The 23,877-nt window shown below is 30.5% G+C and overlaps 2 protein-coding genes across 3 annotated transcripts; both read left to right on the top strand.

The window, feature by feature from the left end:
- The first annotated feature begins 312 nt into the window (after positions 1–312).
- On the top strand, positions 313–5,239 carry LOC124828083 (uncharacterized). Of its 2 annotated transcripts, none has more exons than XM_088102398.1 (16): positions 313–504; positions 600–749; positions 849–932; positions 1,061–1,132; positions 1,219–1,290; positions 1,384–1,620; positions 1,938–2,048; positions 2,133–2,243; positions 2,551–2,676; positions 2,817–2,855; positions 2,932–3,038; positions 3,503–3,586; positions 3,705–3,792; positions 3,900–4,019; positions 4,406–4,590; positions 4,701–5,239. In XM_088102398.1, exons 2-16 carry the CDS (start codon positions 636–638, stop codon positions 4,981–4,983), a joined length of 1,833 nt encoding a protein of 610 aa, XP_087958524.1. In that variant the 5' UTR covers positions 313–504; positions 600–635; the 3' UTR covers positions 4,984–5,239. The 2 variants fall into 2 exon arrangements, with proteins under 2 accessions (XP_087958524.1, XP_087958523.1); XM_088102397.1 differs by having other exon boundaries at positions 314–504; positions 2,787–2,855.
- A 12,238-nt stretch (positions 5,240–17,477) lies between these two features.
- LOC124834920 (protein XRI1-like) lies at positions 17,478–21,154 on the top strand. The gene is made up of 9 exons (XM_088101629.1): positions 17,478–17,689; positions 18,559–18,623; positions 18,694–18,816; positions 18,942–19,084; positions 19,746–19,806; positions 19,903–20,014; positions 20,095–20,135; positions 20,245–20,334; positions 20,545–21,154. The coding sequence occupies exons 1-9, from the start codon at positions 17,667–17,669 to the stop codon at positions 20,817–20,819; spliced, it is 933 nt and encodes a 310-aa protein (XP_087957755.1). The 5' UTR covers positions 17,478–17,666; the 3' UTR covers positions 20,820–21,154.
- Positions 21,155–23,877: the final 2,723 nt, after the last annotated feature.

Below are 23,877 nucleotides of genomic sequence, written 5' to 3' on the forward strand. Positions count from 1 at the left end.
TGCGATACAAAAGTATGATATACTATAATTCTGTATGGTTTGATATCCACTGTATAACTTTGAGTATTTTTCTAAAATATTCTAAAATTATTTCAACTCTTGTAAACGAATAAAATCTTTCCAAACATTTTCAATTCTGACGACATAAACAGTTAAAACCCAAAAAGTATTTTTAAAATAATCTTATAAGATGCTATAATAAATCTTTTTTTTAAAATTTCAATCCAATTTATTTTTTGAAAATAAAATATTAAAATATTAATTTAACAATTTAATAATTAATAATTAACTACATACACATTCTCTGTAAGTAGAGTTTATCTGTGCACAACTTCGTGGTTGCTGTTCCCTCTTCGTAGCCGCAATTCCTCTCTCTTCACCAAAGAAGAGGTAACAGCGATCCACACTTCCTTCGATTTCGCAACGTCGTCGTTTTTGCTGCCACACCTATATTTTTCAACCAATCTCCGATTTTCTTCTTCTCACCGTTACCAACGCGCTTCTGTAAGTGTTCTCCGTTTGATTTAGGTTTGCGTTATGTGCTTATTGCGTTTTGTGGTTATTAATTTATTATAATTCCTTTTTTGCTTTTGTTGTAGGTGTGTTAGGGTTTGTGTCTAGGGTTTTAGGAGAGCATGGTGAAGGTTCGTGTAAATAACAAGGAAGAAAGTCCCGTAATGGATAACGGTGGTTACAGTGGTTCGCAGTTAGTTCATCACTTCAGAAGCGTACTTGATGCAGTCAAAACGGTAAGTTGTTGTAGATTTCGGAAAGTGTTATGGGTTTTGTTCAATTCAAATTTTACCTTTCTATTGCCGAAGGGAATAAAAGCTGGGTTATTGTGGCAGGGTGATAGAGGGAGTTACGACGAGCTCGTTAGTTATTTGCACCTGAAGAGGAATCTTAGTCCTGATGAGGTTGCAATTCTTGTGGTAGGTTCTTGATTTAATGATCATAACTAAGTTAGATGTTGTTGCATATTTATTTTTCTTTTTTTGTGGGCTTAAATGTAAGTCTTTGTGCTAATATCGTCTTGTAATGTTATATCCCACGGCTGCAGACTACTTTGAAGGCACTTTCTGGAGCAGTGTCCTATATAGATTCGGATCATCACGAATCTCTTCTCTTTGCTGTAAGATTTTGTTTACTCTGACGTGTTTGGGACTTCAAATTCTTCCTCCTTGAAGGATGATTGATTTTGGTGGAATTTTTGCTCAGGTTTCAAAAATGAGCCTCTGGAATTATGGAACTGAAGTTATGGATGCACTGCTGGAACTCATTACATCTTTGGTACATGATTCTTTTGTGTCACCAATGGTATTTGTAATCATAGAGCCACTTGTCAAATTCTGTTAAGTTTGATGCTTGTATATTTGTCTGCAGGCTGCTACTAATGGAAAATATATTGATTGGTGTTTGGAGATGCTTGTGAAACATTTTGTGCCCCCTTTTTACATTTATGATTCTCTGGATAACGAGAATGGAATTAACAGGAAAAATAAAGTTCTGTCTCGGGTGCATGCGGCTTTGAAAGAGATAGCTGATTTGGTGCCTCTTGCACCCTTGCGACTATGTCCAATAGTTGTCCAGAACATGCCCAGTGTCTTCAGTTATGATCGTGTGAGTTCATATGATTTTCTCCAGAGGCAACTAATTGAATTTGTTGTGTATCACTATTATGTACTGGTGTATCAATTAGCTGCATGTCAATTAGCTGGATGTCAATTAGCCATTATACTTTTTTATCTAGTCAATTTTGCATTCGGTGACCAGTATCTAAACTGTTCACTATGGAGAAAGTGTAGTGGTTAATTAAGTTATATTTACACTTAATGTGCATTTTTTATTTCAAAACAGTCTGTAGAAATACATTATTTATTGATATAGACTATGGACAGTGTCTTTTTCATCAGGGTTCACTTTTTTGTTGCTTGTAGGAGATTGTCCCATATGTTGAGAATATGTTAAAGTTGGAGAGTGGTGCAATTGGAGAAACTGTCGGTTCTACAGTGCTGCCTGCTCTTGTCGATAGGTTGCTAGAGTTGGATGTAAGTTAGTTAATTCTCCCTTGAAATTTTTCTCAAAGAAATGTGGGATCATTTGGCCATTCATATTTATTAAAATGGCTGTAGGTGGAAATTGGATGGGATGGAATCTTGCAAGAAGATACCAAAGGCATATTTGATATGGAGTTAGAAGATATTATTAAATTTGTAGAGGAGGATGAGAACTTTGATAGTATGGTATGCTTTTTATTAATTTATTTGAAGTTCATACTGTGATTTAATGATGAGTTCTTTGACAATTGAAATGACTGAGCCGAGTTTATTTGGTTGCTTAGAAATTATAAAGTCAATTAAATTATATTTGCTTGAGCCAATAAAAAAATTATATTTTCTTGAAGGAGAGAAATCTCTTATTCCTATCCTTATCGGTTCTGTATTTTTTTCCTGATTTATGTTTATTAGTACATTTTTATGTCTGTATTGTAGTTGTTTAATTTCTGCTTCTTATGTGTTATCTCATGAATTTCTTGTCTTCATTTTACAGCCTCAGTCAGAGTTGTTAAATAGGAAAAATTTCCAAGACAAAAAGGTTGTTGAAAAATTAGATAACCTAATTGTGCTAGCTTTATTGCACCTTGAATCCTGTCAAAGCAGTGGCCGATTGGGTGAGGTATTCCCATCTATAAAATTATGCACATAGTTTCAACATTAGGGCACGAAACACATTTAAACTGTGCATCAACATGGCTTCATCCTAATACTCTTGTTATCATCTGTTAGGTATTTGATATTCTACTTCATTCATTCCAGAAAACTGTACTGAATGCATACAAGTCAAAATTTACCCAGGTACTGTCGTTAGAACTTGTCTTACTGGTACTATTTCTGAGAATTGTGTTCTCATTAGTGCTCTATTTTGTTCCAGTTTGTGATGTTCTATGCGTGTGCACTGGACCCTGAAGGATGTGGTGTGAAGTTTGCCATGGTTCTTGCAGATATGTTTGGGTCTGATGTTAATCCACCTATAACAAGGTATTTTTGTTGTGGTAAAAAAGTTAAAATTCACTCATTTGACTATTCAATGAACTACATATGTAAAATGGGGCTTATGTGTGCAGCTGAGAAATATTTTAGACTTGATTTTGATTGCCTTAATGTGTTCTTTCATTTTATCACGTGTAACTTTGTACCAATACTGGTCAAGTTACAACATTGTAAACTGTTTTTGTGGTTTATGCTGCAACTGGAATGATAACCCCTTAGTAACTTTGTTATGTGTTGATTACTGTATAAGAATGGTGGCCCTTGTTGCTGCAACTTACTTTTGTTGTAGAAGTGAGCTCTACTACTCTTAATCATGAGATGCTTTTTTATGATTAAAAAACTGGACTGACATGGATGTTGACATGTGCATAAAATGTATATTCAAATGTAAATATTTTTTATAATCAATATTTAGAGAACATGACATTGGTAATTGCCTTCATTCATTGTAGGATGAGTGCTGTTGCTTATCTTGCTAGTTATCTCTCTCGTGCAAAGTTCCTTTCGGCTGCGTTGGTCACTACCATCGTACAAAGGTTTGAAAACATTTTGAATGTCAACTGTTTATTTATGACCAAATAAGTTATCTTTATCTTGTACTAGAAGAGGCAAATTGTTATTAATTGATTTTATGGTCTTTTTTCGTGATTTCAGCTTGGTTGATCAGTGTTATGCTTATTGTAAGTTACGTGATTCTGGTATGAACCCACGAGCACATCAAGTTTTTTATTCTGGGTGTCAGGTGAGTCTTATCACATTTGACCTTTTTAGTTGGGGGGTACCGTAAAGCTGATGTCTTTCAGTATTCTTCATTGTTCATTATATATATATTTTTTTTGGTGTGAGCAGGCTATCATGTACATTCTGTGTTTTCGCATGAGATCTCTCATGGACGTTCCTAGGCTTAAATTGCAGCTACTTAATATGCCTATGGAGGCAATCTGGAAACATAAGTTGTGTCCGTTGAAGGTAAGACACTTTTAAGTTTTAACAGTGATGGTTTTTAATATAAACATCTTGTATAGTTGTGTATAAAATTATGAGGAAACTTTTTTATAAGAACTCAGGTGAAGAAAATGAGAAAAAGTTAAATCATCAAACTAATATTAGTTTATATACAGTTAATTTATTGAGGTTTTGTTGGATTAACCTTTCCAAATAGTTTATTTTTAGCTAACAAATTAACTAATTTTATCATATAGAAGGTTTATTTTCTTTTTGTAATTATTTATGGAAAAGATTATCCAGATAGACTTCATATTCTTTTCCTCGTGACCTTTGAAGGGGTGAAGGTTTGCACTTTGTCAGAACTCTTTGAACAAAACTTTTAAGTTTAACATAAATTTATGTACCAGGTGTGTTTGCCTACTGTAGTTGTGGAATTTCTTAGACAGGCAAAGGCTGCTAAACTTTTCATGGCATCAGAGTCATTCGTTTTCAATGACATGCTCGAGTCTGATCTTTCCAAGGCTTTTGGCGGGATGGATAGACTTGACATGTTCTTTCCGTTTGATCCATGTTTATTGAAGAAAAGTGAAAGGTTAGTTTTATTTATCTGAATTTATGTCATTAGACCTTGAAATGTTACCTGGTTAAGTTTTATGCTCATGCTGATTTTGCTCTCCACCCCAACTATCAATCCATCACCAGCTACATAAGACCACATTTTGTTCGGTGGTCAAAAGTCAGAACTACATACGATGACGATGATGATAACGTTTCCGAAGTCAGTGAGAGTGGCAGTGAAGTGACAGATGATGATTTTGTTGACACTAATACGAAAGATATGATTGATGATGATATGATGGTGACTGTTGAAGATCTTGATTTTAACCCGAACTTGAACAAAATGTCTATCACGCCTAAAAATTCTTTGAAACATCTGCGAATGCCAGCAAGAATCAGGCCTTCCACTAGTCCAGAGTCTCTATGAATGATAGGAGTCCAATACTACGAGGAAGTTAATTCAAAGGAAAAAAGGTTATTGAAGTAATTCGTAGAGAGCATAGTTCACATACGTACTGGTCATGTACCAACATTTTTGTATTTATCTTGTACTCTGTTGAAGTGAGTAGGAATAGCCAACTTCCTAATTTGTGTTTCTAAGATTTGTTCCTTTATGCTATCTTGTAATTATAATTTATGGCGAGGATATGAAATTCAGTAATTCTTAGAATCGTAATTTGTCATTTTGGCCTGTATTACTGTATTTCTCTTACACAGCTGCCGAACTAAAGATGTAAAATTAATTAAATATTCAAAAAATATTTACATAATTAAAGTATCAACACACAATATTAGTAAAATATTTGAATAATTGGTTTTACTAGTGATTCTTTAATTTAGCATCTTGACTTTTTGACTGTGATTTATAATCTCATTATGTTAATTTGGGCAATAAGTAGGAAGATGGAAACAAAATTGTTAATTTAGTTAGAAAATAATATCAACATGTTGATGCATAAGTTTTGGCCCTTGTTCAGTTTATTAATTCTATTTCTAGGTCTGACTTGGTCGATGGAAATTAATTTCTATATGCCGCAGAACTTTGTATTCGACTGCCTACATGGTTATATTTGAACAGAAGAGAATAAAATGATGCCAGTAATTTTGTTTTTTTTTTTTGTTTTGTAGATGAAGGATTTGGTTACTCTTAAGTGAGAAGGTGTACTAATAACTATACAGTTTTTTTATTTTTTATTTTTTTGATTAAATATATATTTAGTAAAATCATATTTTTAATAAACAGTTAATTTTGTAATCAATGGTTTGCCATATTTCATTGGTGAACATTTCTCCTTTGGGAAAACTAAGTGCATTTCCTTGCACTAACAGTGAGCACATTCTTTTGACTTAAGGGCAGTGATACTGAATGTCCGACTGAGGTTTGCTTGTTCTTATGGAGTAATAACGGGTGCAGTCTAGAGGCATCAAATAATGATGGTTAAGAACAGTTTTGCTCTTCAATCCACGACCAGAGGCACCGATATGCAAATGTAGCTGAGGGTCCCGTTTTTCCGACCAGATAACACTAGAATTGGATCTTTTATTGGAACAAATTGTACACAATCCTTCAATGTTCAAAAGGGTAAACTATCAAGTAAAGTATGATCTATTTTCTCAAAGAAACTGCATTTTACACCCTATAGTTTGGTTCTTTTATATAAGTGGAACAAATTGCAAATTATTACAAGAGACAACTTTAAAATAAATTATTGGTTGTACTAAGTCATGTGGTAGATATACAACTTCTAAATGGAAATCGTGCATGTAACATAATTTTTGTGTAAAATTATGAAAAAGTGAAGTTGTGTGGTAGAACCACGATTTTAGCATAAATATTTGAATATTAAAGTTGTTAGGTCATGTGATGATTTTCAATTTAATCTTTAAAATTGAAAAACGTGAAGGAACATGAAAACTGAATTCGTGAAGAGTTACGACGATTTCAAGTTATATAGAATTTGTGAGGGATTACGAGGACTTCTCTTTTTATGGTTTTTTTTTTTGGTAATTAATAGTTTATGTTTTTATAATGAGATTTGTTTAAGTTGTGACCTTACATGTACCTAAATAATTGAAAAAAGAAGAAGAGTAATTTAAGATAATAAATTCATGACAAAATATTATTAGAAAAGTGGATTCAAGCCTATATGGAATAGTCGGTTATATGACAATAAATTTGGTTGAAGTATAAATTTTATTCTAAAAGGAGCTCAGTCATTGCCTATTTATGCTCTAATTAGGACAATCTTTGAGAAAAATAAAATTATAGTTTGTTGAACAAGATTTGAAAGCAAAATTAATGTTAAGAGCTAACCATCAATATTCAGAAGATATAAATGCACTTTCTAGAAAAAATTAACAACAAACGGTCATATGCCATTTGCATTAATATGATAAAGAAATTTTGAATTTGAGGTTCAAGAGATATTTTCTTTCCATCATTACCTCCAACCAATGTCTTACACAGTTAGATTAAATGTATGGTGGTGTGATTGTAGTCATTTTCAAATTCTTTGATTGTCTTGTCATCATGTAACAGTTGTGTTCTCTTTTTCCTATTTAGACCTAACGACATATTTTCATCCTATATAAAACCTTTTTATGATTAACAAGGTATACGGAGTCTAATTCCATGGTTAAGAATAAAGACGATTAGTTTAGCTATATTGGCCAAATTTTATACCAGACTCTCACATGCGACTTAGGACATCGGAATGACCAACAACTACTCATATTCATAATGAAATGTATCAACCAAATCTCGAGAAGCTAAAACAATGTTCTTATTATCGCAATAAAGGTCATCATAAGGGAACTTGTTCCTTTCGTGATTAAGTTTTCATATATTGTACTTTTGACCATCTTAAATTATTAATTCAACTTAATGCTTCTTAAACTACACTTATTCTTTCTCAACAAATCAAACATATCTAAGTTCAAAACTTAAACAAATATTATTCCAAAAACAAAAAAAAATGATAGTTTGAAAAAAACTCATCAAAACAGAAGTCATTATGACCCTCACGACTTTTGTATAATTTGAAGTGGTTATGATTCGTCATGACTTTTGTATAATCTAAATATCTTTTAAAATATTTTTGCAAATCAACATCTTGTAAGGGTTAAACAGTCTGTAATAGTTGTTAGATTTCAGTGTATTTAAAAGAGCATTTAGGAAAACATTTTATACAGTAAAACAATAACTCACGATTTTTATACTGGTTCCAGTTCTACCTTAAAACCACTTAAGGGGTTCCATAATGTTTAAAAATGTTACATGATGATATAGAGAGACAACTTAACAACAAGCTTGATTATATGCATGTATTCTCTTGTCTTCTCTTCATGCAATCATCTATATATAGCCTTCTTTGAGAAAGATTTGTTAGACAGATAATTGACTTCCATATAGACTTTGTAGCCTTGTTAAGTAGGTAGTCAAACTCAGGTATATGTTGCAAAATTGTGCTTTATCAAAACTTTAACAAAAATAGCTTGTACAATTATCTAGAGTTTGAAGCTTTAAAAAAACATTCCTAAAATGTCTTCTTATCTCGTAACGTCTTTAACGATCTTGTGCAGGAATTTGAGTAAACTCTTGTACTTTCATTATCTACACAGATAAAGAAGACAAAACATACAAGCAAAGAGATATTTTTTCATACATACAATAAATGTTTTAAATGTTGTTAATCATTTAGGCATATTGCGTGTTTAAAACATTTTGGCACATGTTAGTTCGTTGATAAAAATGTCGTTTACGAAGCAAAGTGTTTAATGTGTGATCTTTAGATGACATAAAACGTTAAATGCTTATTTTATAAATATGCTTGTAGGTTATATCGTTTAGCGAGTTTTTCCTAGACGATTTTTTCTTTAAATAATTATCTGTTCAACACTGTTTAGATATAAAATTTTAAGCTTCCATATTTTATTAACCATACACTTAAATGTTTCTTTTTCTTAGACCCAATTAAGCGTTGTTTGTTTGGCGATATAAGTTAGAAAATACTATCTTGAAAACGTCATTGAATAGACGATTTATTTGATAAATGCTTATTTTGTTCAACATTGTTTGTTAAATTTTAAAACAAAAAATGTTGGACGGTCTCTTTAAAAAATCTTATTGACAAAAATTTCCTTAAATCAATATATATTTCACTATGTGAATCTCTTTGCCTCACAGCTCCTTTTTCTGAACATCCAACACTCTTATTGGCCCAACATCAACAGTGAGATCTTCACGAACTTGTATGTCATCTAATTCCAACACATGAGTTGAATCAGGAACATAGTTCCTCAATTGTGACACGTGAAACACATTATGTAGGTTTTCCAATTGAGGTGGTAGTGTTAATTCGTATGCTACTGACCCAATCCTCTTAAGAATTTCATAAGGACCGAGAAACTTAGGCGACAACTTCCTTGACTTCATAGCTCTACCCACTCCTAACATAGGTTTCACACGTAAAAACACATGATCTCCTTCACTAAACTCTAATGGCCTTCTCCTTTGATCCGCGTATAACTTTTTCCTACTCTAAGTTGCTCTCTTGAATCAACTTTACCTTATTTGTAGTCTGCTACAAGAACTAAGGACCCACTGATACAAATTCACCATCTTGGAACCAACACAAAGGATTCCAACATCTCCGCCCATACAATGTTTTAAAAGGCGTCATCCCGAAGCTAGAATGATAGCTGTTATTGTAGGTAAACTTTATAACCAGTAAGATCTCACTCCAACCTCCAAGATGATCCAACACACAAACCGTCAACAAGTCTTCCAATGACTGAATAGTCCTCTTAGTCTGCTCATTTGTTTAAGCGTGATATGTTGAACTCATCCTCAACCTTGAACCTAACGCCTCCTGTAATTTTTGCCAGAACCTCGAGGTAAACCTTGGATCCCGATCTAAGACAATGCTATCTGGTACACCATGAAACCTCACAATCTCTCGGATGTACAACTTTGTTAACTTCTCCATTGACATCCTTTGATTGATTTCTAAAAGGTGAGCATTCTTCGTCAATCGATCAACTATCACCTAGATGGAATCGTGACCCTTTGATGATCTCGGTAAATGAGTTACAAAGTTCATCAATATGTTATCCCATTTCCACTAGGGAATGTCAAACTGTTGTAACAAACCTCCCGACCTCTGATGTTCTACTTTTGTCTTCTGACACACCAAGCAAGAAGCTACAAACTCAGTCGTGTCCTTCTTCATCCCGCTCCACCAAAAGGATTCTTTCAAATCCTTATACATCTTGGTCATCCCCGGATGTATGCTGAGACTACTCTTGTGGCCTTCCTCCAATATCAATGTTCTCAACTCTACTCTATTCGGAACACAAACTCTTCCTCGAAAATGAAGAATGTTGTCACTGTCCAAAGCAAAATCCTTGGCCTTTCTCTTACATAAAGTAGAGTATATATGCATACAACAGATATGTCATTTCTCTCATCACTTTTGTTGTTTTTCAACATTGAGCATTTAATGACATTTAATGTCTGTTCAGAATAACAAAGTGCTTTTTACGTTTTTCAACATTGAGCATTTCAGATTTTCACTAAGATACAAAAAGTTGATGAAGACTTCATCGTTGGATGAAGTAGATAGTTTGACACATGGTATCGTCTAGCCTATATAAATGTTTCTCTAATTTTTTTTTGTGTTTCATTCAAAGACGCTTTTAACAAGGTATCTTTCAACATAGTTTTGGAATATCATTTAAGACTTTTATCGTGCTTTCCAAAAACATTTTTTACACTTTCATCTATCCAAGATATATCAAAAGTTTGTTTGATCATTGTTTAATGTTGTATAACACTAGTTGCATTCAACAAAACTTTCATTGACACATTAAATAGGAAAATCATTTAATGGTGTGCATGTTCATACCTTGGTGTTTTAACTAAAGCTTCCTCAAGATGTTTAGATTTTTCAAAACATTTTCACAAATGACTTATATTTTAGCTGTATTACTTTTCTAATGATGACATTGTCATATGCTCATTTCATTTAATGTTGTTTGTTAAACTTCAAAATATATGAGGACTTTTAGAAAGTTTAGTCTTATAGACAATCTTGTCTTAACAACAAGCTTACATTGTCTAAGTTTGTTCATAAAACAAAAGAAAGAACTCCACGAGTTCTCTATTTCTTTATATTGTAGTTTTCCTTTCATTGAAAGTTATCAAAATTTGCACTTGTAAGGCAACACTGATTGTGTTTAGGAATTATGAGCAGGATTAAAACACTTATACCATTTAGCTCAGGAGAGCTAATCTTACTAGATAGTTGTCTAGGGTTGATACTAGGAGTGGTTAAATTACTTATATACCAAGAGTGGTTAAACTAGAACTAGTCAAGATTAACTAAGGGACCAGGAACGATAAGAATACTCGGTGTATACAGAGAGTGGTTTTTACTCGGTTGTAATATTAGATAAGATTAGTGGAACCTCTTAAGAGTTCTTGAGGGACATTGGACGTAGTCCTGGATTGAGTGAACCAATATAAAATCCTTGCTCAAATATATAAACATTTAAAAGTTTATGCAGATCGTCTAACCGCTGCAATAGTTATTAAGTGTTAATTTACGAAAAGAGTTTAGAAACAATATTCAACTCCCCATCTCCCCCTCTCCCTCTTTTCTAGTCTTTCCCTACGATTTCAGTATTTCCTTTACTATCTTGTAGAAACACAGTTAGTACGACTCTAGGAGAAAGATTGTTCACTAATGTTGGGGATTTTCCTTAAGGGATACACCTACAAGAAAAATTGGAAAATGAAAGAAGTAGAATACATGATGGAAAGGTAAGGTGTACCTATATACATAAAGTACATACAGTGACTAGAGAAACAAAATAGACAAAGAATGCAAACAAACACATAATTTGATGCTAAAATTAAGAAGATGTAAAATCATAAAAAGAAAAATAATTATTTAAATAAATACATGAAATGACGTGTCATTCCTTTATTCAAACATCACCTCTTAAGGAAATGTCTAGTGTAAGTTGAAATGTGTGCCACTTAAATGTTCTTAGGGTTCATAATCCCTCATTAATGCTCATAATTACACCTTATTCTTAATTCTTAATAACTATTATTAATGACAAACATAAAATAGTCATAAAAGATTAACTTTATTAAAACAATCGTAAAAGATTGACCTCAATAAAATAATCCTAAAAAAGAATTGATCGTTAACAATTTGTTCGTAATAGATTGACTTATTTAAACTTGTTTATCCCTTAAATAAAGAATGTGTCCCTTACTTCTTTAAAATAGTTATTTCAACTTTAAACCGGAAAACATTAATTGTGTGTCACTAAAAAGTTCTTATGGTTCAAAACTCTCCATTAATGTTCGTAATGATACCTTATTTTTAATTCCTAATAACTATTATTAATGACAAACATCAAAATAGTTGTAAAAGATTGACTTTATTAAAAAGGTTGTAAAAAATTGACCTCCATAAAATTATCCTAAAAAAATTATCCTTAACAAATTTTTTGTAATAGATTAACTCATTTAAAGTTATTTATCCTTTAAATAAAGAATGTGTAGCTTACTTCTTTTAAATAATTCAAAATATTCTAATTGAAGTTTACATTAATTGTTATATATATGTATATAAACTTAAGATAATTATTAGTTTCTTAAGTATTAAATAAAGAACCTAATGACAGTCAAGTATTTATTTCCAACTTAATATATTTTCTGTTATTTAAGTTTATTATCAGAGAATAAAAAACTTATAAATACGTATACGTATTAATTAATATAAAGAAATAGTATTCACTCAATATTAAGGTATTTCTTATATTTTTATTTCTAAAGTTTGACCAACTAGACTAAGAGAAAATCTAAAGCATGCAACCTACTTATTATAATTATAAAGAAATTTATGAATTATGAATATTTTTATTTTTTTTACCATATCATGTTCTTCGAGACCATTCGGAGTAAGTTAACAACGACCAAGGTATTCCATATTTCTTTATCTCTTTGGTAAGTGTGAACCTTTCTATACTCTTCTTTGGAGAAGGCGGACATCAGAGTTACAAGCTTTGGGATTTAATAGGTAACGCTGCTTCTGCTTATCGCTCAATTTGTTTCTTGAGAGTGACTCTCCTTCTTCATTAATGGGTATATAATTGTCATTCTCTACGACGTCCTACATGTCAATATGACATGACTCAAAGAATGCAATCATTCTTTGCTTCCAATAGTCGAACTTCTCACCCTTGAATAGAAGAGGGTGGTTGATTGTGTATCCTTCGTTTTTGATTCCTCAGGATTGTTTCCTCGAGTCCTGCTAAGAACTAACCCTGCGAGGTTAGCTTTGATACCAACTAAAGTACCTAAAAACACTAGAAACAGGGGGTTGAATAGTGTTAATGGACAAACTTTTTCGCAACTTTTCCGATATAACACTTTATCGAGTATAGGATTTTTCAAGTAATTATTAAACGTTCGACCTTGTATATGATTTTAAACAATAAATTCTTTTCACGTGCTATTCAGAATATTCACTACAGTGTATATAAGAACTTCCTTTTAATAAACAATCGTTTAGTATGGAAAGCTATTGTATTCAAAACCAAAATGCAACCACAAATTTTATAAGAGAATCGATGAGACAAAAGTAAACAATAAATACACGGATATTTTTACATTGGTTCTCTCCAATTGAACTACATCTAGTCTCCTCTATCCTTAGAGGGTTCCACTATAATCTTCAACAAGATTACAATTGAGTATTCTCACCACTCTTGGTATCCCTAGGGACTCGTAGTATCCCTTGATATGCTACCTAGTTGAGTTTCACTCATTCCTGGTTATGCAATATTCTACACCACTCTTGGTATCCCAATAGTGAATAACTTCTATTACCCTAGACTAGTTGAGTTTCACCACTCCTGGTACTAGACAATCCTGGTATCCTCTAATATGTTGCTTAGACTTCCTTAACTCACCTAAGTTACATAACAAGTGTTTTAATTCTCTTTAGAATTGCAATCAACTTATTGCTTACAAGTCGTTTAGATGATTACTCTCACAGAGAGGATAAGTGTTCAATACAATACAATCTATAGACTTGCTAGGTATTTCTCTCTTTTCTTTTTTCCCTCTTCTTACATTAGGAAGCAAATATTACAATGAAGCTTGAGAGTGTTGCTTGATTTTTGCCTTTTTCCTTTTCAGATATTCTCTTTAAGCTTGAGCTTTTCTGTGATTTTCTTCTAAATGCTTTTCGTAGGATTAATATTTTCATTGTAATTTATCCTCTTGATTCTTCTTTGAATGATCTTCTATTTAAAGGCTCTTTCAAAAGATATCTGTTAGACTGAGATCTTAGCCTTGAATCTATTGTCTTCTCTGTCTTGCACGTGAAGCAGTTGTTGGTTAAAGTTAATTTATCAGAGCATGCTTGCTTTTTCAGTACTTTGCTCGAAGTAAGTTGTACTATCTTTCAGACACGACTTCTTATGAAGAGAACACCGTGAATGTATTCTTTGTCTCTAACGTCCACTTGTGATATATTTCAAACAAAACAGGTGGGTACGTGTAGTAGGTTATCTGCATAGAATAAGTATATTGTGCATGTAACAAATATGGCTTATCTTTTATCACTTTTGTTGTTTTTGAACGTTGAGCATTTAATGACATTTAATGCTTGTTTAGAACAACAAAGTGCTTTTACATTTTCTACCTTTGAGGTAGCATTTATCATTTAAGTTTTTCTCTACGATACCAAGCTTTGAATAAGAACTTCATCGTTGGACGAAGTAAAGATTTTAGCTCATGGTATCGTCTAGTCTGTTATAAACGCTTTTTGGGTTATTGCCATCTCAGAGCTAGAGCGTTTAACAAGTTTTGTTTTCTACATTTTTTTTATTATTGATTGAGACACTTGAGGATTTTACCAAAAACGTTGTCTCGATATTTCAACATCCTTATCCTTTTGAGAGTTTAATTGTTTATCGTTTGGTACAATATTGCTTACACATTTAGCACAATTCTCATAAACGCTTTGACTTGTAAGTCGTTTAGCGTTGCGTCTGGATGTTTTAACTTGGTTGTTTTCATATGATCCTAAGTGTTTTCTTAAGGCTTTTATATGTTGCTAGTTGATTGGGGATTTTGTTCCTAACACTTATGTTTCTACCCATCCTATTCTTTTGGTTAAACCTTTTAATATTCTTATCTCGTTTAATGTTATTTGATTAAACTTCAAAACATGAGATCGTTTAGACCAATAAGTCTTATAGACGATTTTATCTTAACAGACACTGTCATATGCTCATTTCGTTTAATGTTGTTTATGAAACTTCAAAACATGAGGACGTTTAGACAATTTAGTCTTATAAAAGATCTTGTCTTAACAACAAGCTTACATTGTCTAAGTCTATTCATATAACAAAAGAAAGAACTCCACAAGTTCTCATATTTCTTTGTATTGTAGTTATCCTTTCACTAAGAGTTATTAGAATTTGTACTTGTAAACCAACACTGATTATTTTTAGAATTCTAAAGAGGATTAAAACACTTATTTTGTTTAGTTCAAGAGAGTTAAACTTACTAGACAGTTATCTAGGGTTGATACCAAGAGTGGTTAGATTACTTGTATACCAGGAGTGGTTAAACTCAAACTAGTCAAGATTGACTAGGGGACCATGAGCGGTAAGTATACTCGGTGTATACCGAGAGTGGTTTAAACTCGGTTGTAATCTTGAATAAGATAAGTGGAACATCTCAAGAGTTCTTGAGGGACACTGGACGTAGCTCAAGATTGAGTGAACCAGTGTCAAATACTTGTGTTATAACTTTATCTTCTTAAAACGTTTTCTTAAACATTTTCTCAAATATATAAATATCTAAAAGCTATTGATAATATACAAACATCCTCCCTCTCCACCCCCTTCTTTCTAGTTTTTCCCTAAGATTTTAATATTTCCTTTACTATCCTATAGAAAAAGAGTTAGTACGACTCTAGAAGAAAGATTGTTCACTAATATTGGGGATTTTCCTTAAAGGATACACCTACAAGAAGAATTGGAAAATGAAAAAGAAGTAGAAGACATGATGGAAAGGTAAGGTGTACCTATATAGACTAAGTACATGTAGTGACTAGAGAAACAAGATAGACAATGAATTCAAACAAACACATAATTTGATGCGAGAAGATGTAAAATCACAAAAACAAAAATGATTATTTAAATAACGAAAGTTCAATACAGTATACATGAAATGACGTGTCATTCCTTTATGCAAACATCACATCTTAACCAAAAGTCTAGTGTAAGATGTAGCGTGTGTTGCCTAAACGTTCTTATAGTTCAAAACGACTCATTAATGCTTTTAATACCTTATTCTTAATTCTTAATAACTATTATTAATGACAAACATCAAAATAGTTATAAAACATTGACTTTATTAAAACGATTGTAAAAGATTGATCTCAATAAAATAATCTTAAAAAATTAATCATTAAAAAAATTTTCATAATAGATTGACTCATTTAAATTTATTTGTCCCTTAAATAAAGAATTTGTCGATTACTTCTTTAAAATAGTTATTTCAAACTTTAAACGGAAAACATACGTATTTATCCATTTTCAAAATATTACACTAATTGTTATCTATATTTAAACTTAATATAATTATTAGTTTCTTATGTTCCCAGTTACTAAATGAAGAATCTAAATTGATAGTCAAGTATTTATTTCCAACTGAATAAATTTTCTGTTATTTAAGTTTATTATCAAAGAATAAAAAACTTTTAAATACGTATACGTATTAATTAATATAAAGAAAATGTATTCACTCAATATTAAGGTATTTCTTATATTTTTATTTCTAAAATTTGACCAATTAGACTAAGAGAAAATCTAAAGCCTACAACCTACAATAGTAGTTATTATAATTTATAAAGAAATTTATGAATTATGAATATTTTCTTTTTTTTTACCACATTCTCGTTGTTCGTGACCATTCGGAGCAAGTTAACAACGACTCCATTACATCGATTCAAAATGCACCATGCACGATTTATATTCGTCTAATTATTTCTTTCTTTCCCCTTTTCCCTTTTACTTTCTGTATTTTCCACTTTTTAATGAATTAATTAATGCTGAAAGGACATTGAATAAGTAAAAGAATAATACAAAAAACCGGAAAATTAGAAAAAGCTAACTAGGATATGTAGGAAACGGTGAAAGGGGTCGGCAATGTTTTTGGACTTTGGTTTGTTATCAAAACATGTGTTTAATTTATAAAATTTGTAATTTCTATTTTAATTCTTTTTCTAATTTCACTTTCTAAACAATTCTTAATTTTGTTTAAACAATTTTAGTTCTTTGATTTGTAATTATATATAAGATTAAGGTTTGAAAGTTATAATTTTCAATGCTCCAGTGACAACTATCATGAATTATGCAAAAAAAAAGAAAAATCTACAAATATCATATCCTTTTCTTCTATTTTTACTGTATCATATAATATTATTTTTTAAGAGAAGTTATAATTTCAATCCTATGGTAGCAACTTCTGTAAAAAAAATCCACAAATATCATATCCTTTTCTTCTATTTTCAATATATTATAATTTTTTTTAAGTTGTAATATTCATTAATATAGAAGCAAGTTCTGTAAAAAAAGAAACAAATGTCATACATTTTTCTTCCATTTTCATTATATCACATTTAAAGAAAAGAAGAAATACTATTGACGGTTGAACAAAATTACAAATAATTAAACATTAAAAAAAATCAAATTTACGTTAAGAAAAATTAAGAAAGAAAATTGTAGATTTGGTAAAATAAGGTCAAAATATTTATATATATATATATATATATATGATGATAAAAAAAGAATATTTATATATATGAAGCACTGCACAGCACACATCTCAAGCAGAGGCAGAGTGGACTGACTTGTGTTTCAGTTTATAAGGCACACCCCACAACCGATCTCTCTTTAACGGTTACTTTTGTGGTTTGTGTTGTGAGAAAAAAAGTATAAGAAAAAGAGTTGAGACTCTCTACTTCTCTCTGATCAGTGAGTGATTGGGGAGTTTGGTTCTTCTTAGGTGAGATGGATTATAACAACAATGACGGGTAAATCTCTCTCTCTCTCTCTCTCTCTCTCTCTCTCTCTCTCTTTGTGTTTCTTGTTTATCTGTTTTCATTTTCTTTCTTTTAATTTTGGTTGTGATTGGTTCGGATGGTGGGTTTTAAGTGGGTTTGGGAGGTGCATTTTTGTGATTGGAGTTGTGGGGTTTTCTTTTTTTACTGTGTTGTTCATGTGTTTTGCTTTATGAATTTCTGTTGTGGTTGTAGTGATTTGTTTTTTGACGGTGGGTCTGTGTTTTTCTTTACCTTAATTTATTTGCTTTTGGAGACAACCTTGTTGTGTTGCTTCTGGGGTTGTTTGTGTTGCTGTTGCTAGGTACATTTTGGTTTTGATTATTAGAATAAGTGATTGAAGATGATGGCAGTTGATTGGGCTGTTTCTTTTTTTCTGGTGTGTGTGGTTTTGATTTGCTCTGGAGATTGTTTGATGTTTTTTGGGATATGGATAAAGAATGTAGGATGTGGTCTTGTTTGATTAAATTGGTGGGTCATCTTTTTTACCCTATTTTTCGGTTGATTTTTTCTTTTCATTTTTGCTCCTTTTTCTTTTCTGCTTTTTCTGTTATTCATTGGATATGATTTCTAATATGTAATCTGATTGTTCTATTTTAACCTTTTTTTGGTGGTAATTGCTTCAGTTTTCCATGTTGTCAATCTTCCCTTTGTCTATGGTATTAATAATGATGTGTACAAACATTGTTTGAGGACTGAGATGAATTATGGAATGGGATTTTTACTTTGGCTCTTGAATTGGGGGTTTCTTTTGTGTTTTCTATCTCTTTTTATGTCCTGTGTTGGTTAATCTTTGCCAATGTTGTTTAGTAACAATGACACTTGTCTTCTCTTGTTCTTAGTGGAGCTAGAGAGCCATGGGATTGGCAAGGGGAGAATTATAGTCTTAATAAGACTTCTGACTTTGGTAAGTTCTCCTGTAACTTTAGTAACTTCTACTGAGTCAATGCATGAGGGAAATGTGTTGTTTTGAGCAGAAATTTCAGAAGATCTGTGGAATGATGTGCCTCAAAATAAAGAAGATCTTTCCTACATGTTGGATGATGAAACAACCCCAGTTAAGGCTTGTGGTGATTTGGCATATAATGTCAATAATTGTGGTAAGATGATTCTCTGGCATGAACATTGTCTTGACATTGGATGATGCCAATTGATCAATTATATTTTCTTTATGGTTGTTGTTATTAGTTTTCTATTTCTAATCCAAACAATGGTTGATTTTTAGATTCAGATAATATGCAAAAGGAAGATGAGGAATGCAGAGAGACTTATTCTCAAGCCAAGAGGCGCCGGATGCTACAGTTTAACAGCCAAGATAGTGATCAGTCACTTTCCAATGAAGAGATGCCTTTGTCATATCTTCAAAATGTCAGTGCTCACAGCAGTCTTTTGGGATTAACTTTTCACATTCATAGTTTTGTTGGATGGTTCTAACACTATATAAAGGACTTGTGAAATACAGATTTTCTTATTGTTCAAAATCTTGCAAATATTTGAGCTTTTCCTCAAGTAAATTACATGCTGATATTAACATTTCATTCATGATTGATAAAAGAATAAATAATATCTTCAATGCCTTGACTTAAAGTCACTTATCCTCGTTCTTTCTATTCGATCAACATTTTCTGATGCTAGACTTCGTAACCATCCTTGATGAAATTTCAAAATTACTTAACACTTTGTCTTGTTACCACCTTCCTTGGATTCAGCTGTGAGTTGGGGCTTTTTCGCATTTCCAGTGAATGTATATTGTAATATCACGATGGCTTGATGTAGAATACTGTAAACTTAAACATTTAGGATGAGTGTTAATCCTATGTGATACCAGAATTTATTAAAGATGTGTGTTCTTGAATCTTTTTATATTGTTTCAAGTGATCATTATTTAGGGTAGATTTCTGTTTTGCTCTGGTCCTCTTTGTGATTAGTTGTAACTGTCCCTAAATATTGGGAAGACTCTATCCTGATTCTTGATTCTTTTCTTGTGGTTTTTCCTTAATTTATGCCTGTTACTTCATTACATATGCAGGGGAAAGAACCAGCTAAGGATATTTTTCCAGAAGTGTCACAATGGATGTCGGGCACATCAGGTTTACCTCTGGCAGGATTTTTCTTTATATTTTACTAGGTGATATCCTCTATAATTTACTTCTATATCATTGCTCATGTTCCCCCATTCGTTATAGATTACACAGTAGGAAATGCATCTGCATCTGATTATGTGAACCTGGAATCAACCGAAACGTGGCTGGCAGAGTACTTCAATGATGCTGAGATGGATTTCAGTCCTGATGAATTGTATGCTTCTTTGGACCAATGGTTTGTTTCGGATATTTGCTATGCAAAATATAATCTGACGATTGTATGTTTTGACTCAGGAATTTTTCTGGGGCAGATGATGTTCAAATTGATGTTGCAGGTAGGTGACATTGTTTCTACCCACTATTGTTTGCTAATTTTGTTTCTTCCTTCATTCTTTTACTCTTTCCTCTATGGGTTGTATTCAAAATATTTGTTTACACCTGCAGAGCTTAGTACGACCATCACACCATCACGTCAAGAAAATGCAGTTCAAATGCATCATGTTCCTCGAACCACCCGTAATATTATCATCAAAGGTTTGACATTTTTCACGGCATAAACATTCTTCAGGGTTAAATGTACAAGTATCTGCTTGGTTTCTCTTGTATGCTATATGATGTATATGCCAATGTGTTATAGTTGTGCACCAGAATATGGTAAAGCAACATTACCTTGTACCTGCTTCAGACATCCTTGAAGACATTCTTAGACATGAACACTAATTCAGATTTCTTTTTCATGTGTAGGTAGGAAATCTTTTATACATACTCCTACCAAACTTGCCTCTTCTGTGGCATATCCATTTGCCTTCATTAAACCAAGTGGTGCCCATGGAGATGTAACTCTGAAGGAAATAAACCAGCGCATTCGGACGCCGGCACAGTCGAAATCGAAGCAAAGTGGTGATGATCCATCTGCTTACCCCAAGTCAGCCTTCTCAGGGAAGCCTGTGGTTGGTAAAACAAAAATTCGCACTGAAGGGGGAAAAGGTAGCATCACCATTATGAGAACTAAAGGTTAGGCATAAGTTGTTCACTACTAACATTTCTCACCCATTAATATGGGATTGACTTCATTTTCTGTAATATATCTGGCAGATATAGAAGTTGATACTGCAACTATTTTCTTTCTTGTTGACATGCATATATTACACCACCTTAGTGTTTTCTTTCCAGTGGGATCTAGATATAATCTTATAGCTGTTCTTTTTGTGGGGGGTTTTTGATTTTGTTTTGAGCTAAGTCTGTGATGAGAATCTTAGATCATTAGTCCCCACCATTCATAGTCTGTAATGACAATTTCACTAAGCTTGCCTTAGCTTTTGTAATTGAATATACAGATTATTTTTGTTTGGTATCCTTGTTGTTTATATGTTGTGCAAGTGAAAGAGTTTTTATTACTCTTTTACCTTTCTACATGTTGTAGCAGGAAATTTAGTTTTACTAACAGAACCAATTAGGTATTGAACTTTCATGTTTGCATCACTTAACAATTATACCAAATTAACTGATGCAGCCATGGATACAAAAGGTAGATTTTTATAATGTAGATTATGTTTAAAAATTTTCATACAAATAATTTAGCTGATATTTCATCAACCTGCACTATTTTGACAGATAATTCGTTATTTCAAAAATAAATAAATTACTATTGTTGTAAGTACATTATTTTGACTGTTTTTTAAAATTTAATCAAAAATAAACTCTGCAACAGCATAATGGCCACATTTTTGCTAGAAAATGGGAACCATGTGATGCATGGAATGAAATAGATGATATTTAGTATCATATTGTGAGAAGATATACTGAAAAGATGAATGTATAATTGAAAATAATTGAAATCATTTTTAATAATAATATGCTATTAAGTTAAAGATATAATAAATTAATGTATTTTAATTTAGAGTCAGTGAATTAAATTACATTATATATTTATTCTTCCTCGTCCATTATCTTTTTAAAAATAAAGTAAATGACATGTAGTTATTCATGTGACTAAAGAAAAGTATAATTAAAAAGGTTTTCAATAAGATTTTTTAAAATTTCTATTGTATATTTATTAAGATGGCAATGTGGTTTTATTATCTTATATCACCGCCAAAGCAAAAATTTATCAAATACTCCTACTAACCGATATAACATTTTTATCTTATTCTAATTTCCACATTTTTATCTTATTCTTATTTTCATGAGATATTGGATCATGTTTATATATGTTTTCTTATTATTTAAATATCAATTAATTAATTTTTATAAAAAAAAATATAACAAAAGAAATATAATATTATCAAATATTTAATATCAAATAGATTTATTTTTTTATTTTTTTAATATCAAATATTTTAAAAAGAATTACAATTATTTATATTTCAAAATTCAAATTAAAGTACAAAATGAAATGTTACGAGAATTAAATTATTTATTAAGATGGAAAAAGTTAATAAAACAAAATTAAAAAATATTTTTAAAAAACTACGAAAAAAATTATTAAAGTTTACAAATATTTTAAATATCTTTTTAATTTCTTTCTATAAATTAATTAATAAAAAATATAATTATAATATCTTACTTGAAGGAAATAGTACAGAAGATAAAGACTAAACTAATAATAATAAAAACATGAATTTTTCATATACAAGTTATTATATTATAGTAAATAAAATGTTTATATAACGATAAAATTACCTTATGATAATAATGAATTAGAAAATAAAAATAATTATATAATAATTCATTAAAATAATTAGAAAATAAAAATAATTATATAATAATTCATTAAAATAATACTATACATGTTTTAATAACTAATAAAAATATTAAAAAGAAGTGAAAATAATTAAATGTGTCTTAAAAATAACTTGATATACTATTTAAAGAAATTATATAGAAAAAATGTATAATTAATTAAAACAATATTCTACATGATAAAAATAAATAATAAATACAAATATTAAAAAAATGTATCTTAATAACAATTTAATATATCATTTAATTAAATTGCATAAAAAAATTCAAAATTATTCAAATATAAGAAAAGTATCATTACGATATAAAAAAAAATCAATATTAAACTAGTTTAACTTTTAAGAGATAATAAAAATTGTTGACTCAAATATTTTATGTGAAATGTTCTGTTTTAAACTTATTGATAATAAATAACATAGTTAGGCAAAGGTTAAAGTGAGTAGATTTCATAAAATTAAAATAAGATACATCTAGGATGAAAGAAAAAAATATTAGATATATATTTTTATATATTATATTACTTAATAAATTATGAATACTTTAATAATTTAAATCAAGATAAATATTAAGACGAGTATGAAAATATAAATGAGACAAATATACATATAATTAAAAAAATGCATATTATCGATATTCATATCCTTACTCAGTTAATACGAAAATTTCATGTTAAAAAATAAAAATGATTTGAAACAATATTCACATAACAGTATTTGTCATTCTTAATATTTATATATAAAATATTATAAATTATAATATTTAATTTTTTAATTTTATGTTTTTATCATTAATGTTATTCTTTCCAATTTTTCTTAACGGTCGTAAATTTTACAAAATATTATATCTGTCATAAATCGTAATTATGTTTTATCCATTATACTTGTTGTATTGACTTTAAATTTTAATTATTTAATTTATTTATTGAAAAATCTCTCATTAAAGTCATATGGATTTGTTTCAATTCGGAAGTAAATATTTATGACATTTAACAGTGATGTAGAGGAAAGTTAAAGGGCTAACTACTGAGGCTAGTAGAGAAAAATCAAGAAAATGTTATTATAATTGTGCTTGAGAAAAAGTGTGACAGATCATAAATAGAATAAGGGAGTTTAATTTTAAAATATGAAAATAATTTAATTTAGGATTAAAGTACTAAATTAAAATATATTTATGTTCCAAATTGATATATTTTGATTCTCAAAATTAAAAATTGAATAAATATAATTTTATTAATTCAATAACACTAATTTTTCTTTATATTAAATGATATTTGAGATTGATATTTAAGTTATTTATATAATTTGATAAAGAAAAAAATAATATAATTGGATTAAA

This window comes from Vigna umbellata, chromosome 11, assembly GCF_029865625.1.
Source record: "Vigna umbellata cultivar VRB3 chromosome 11, Vumbellata_1.0, whole genome shotgun sequence".
Taxonomy (NCBI): Eukaryota; Viridiplantae; Streptophyta; class Magnoliopsida; order Fabales; family Fabaceae; genus Vigna; species Vigna umbellata.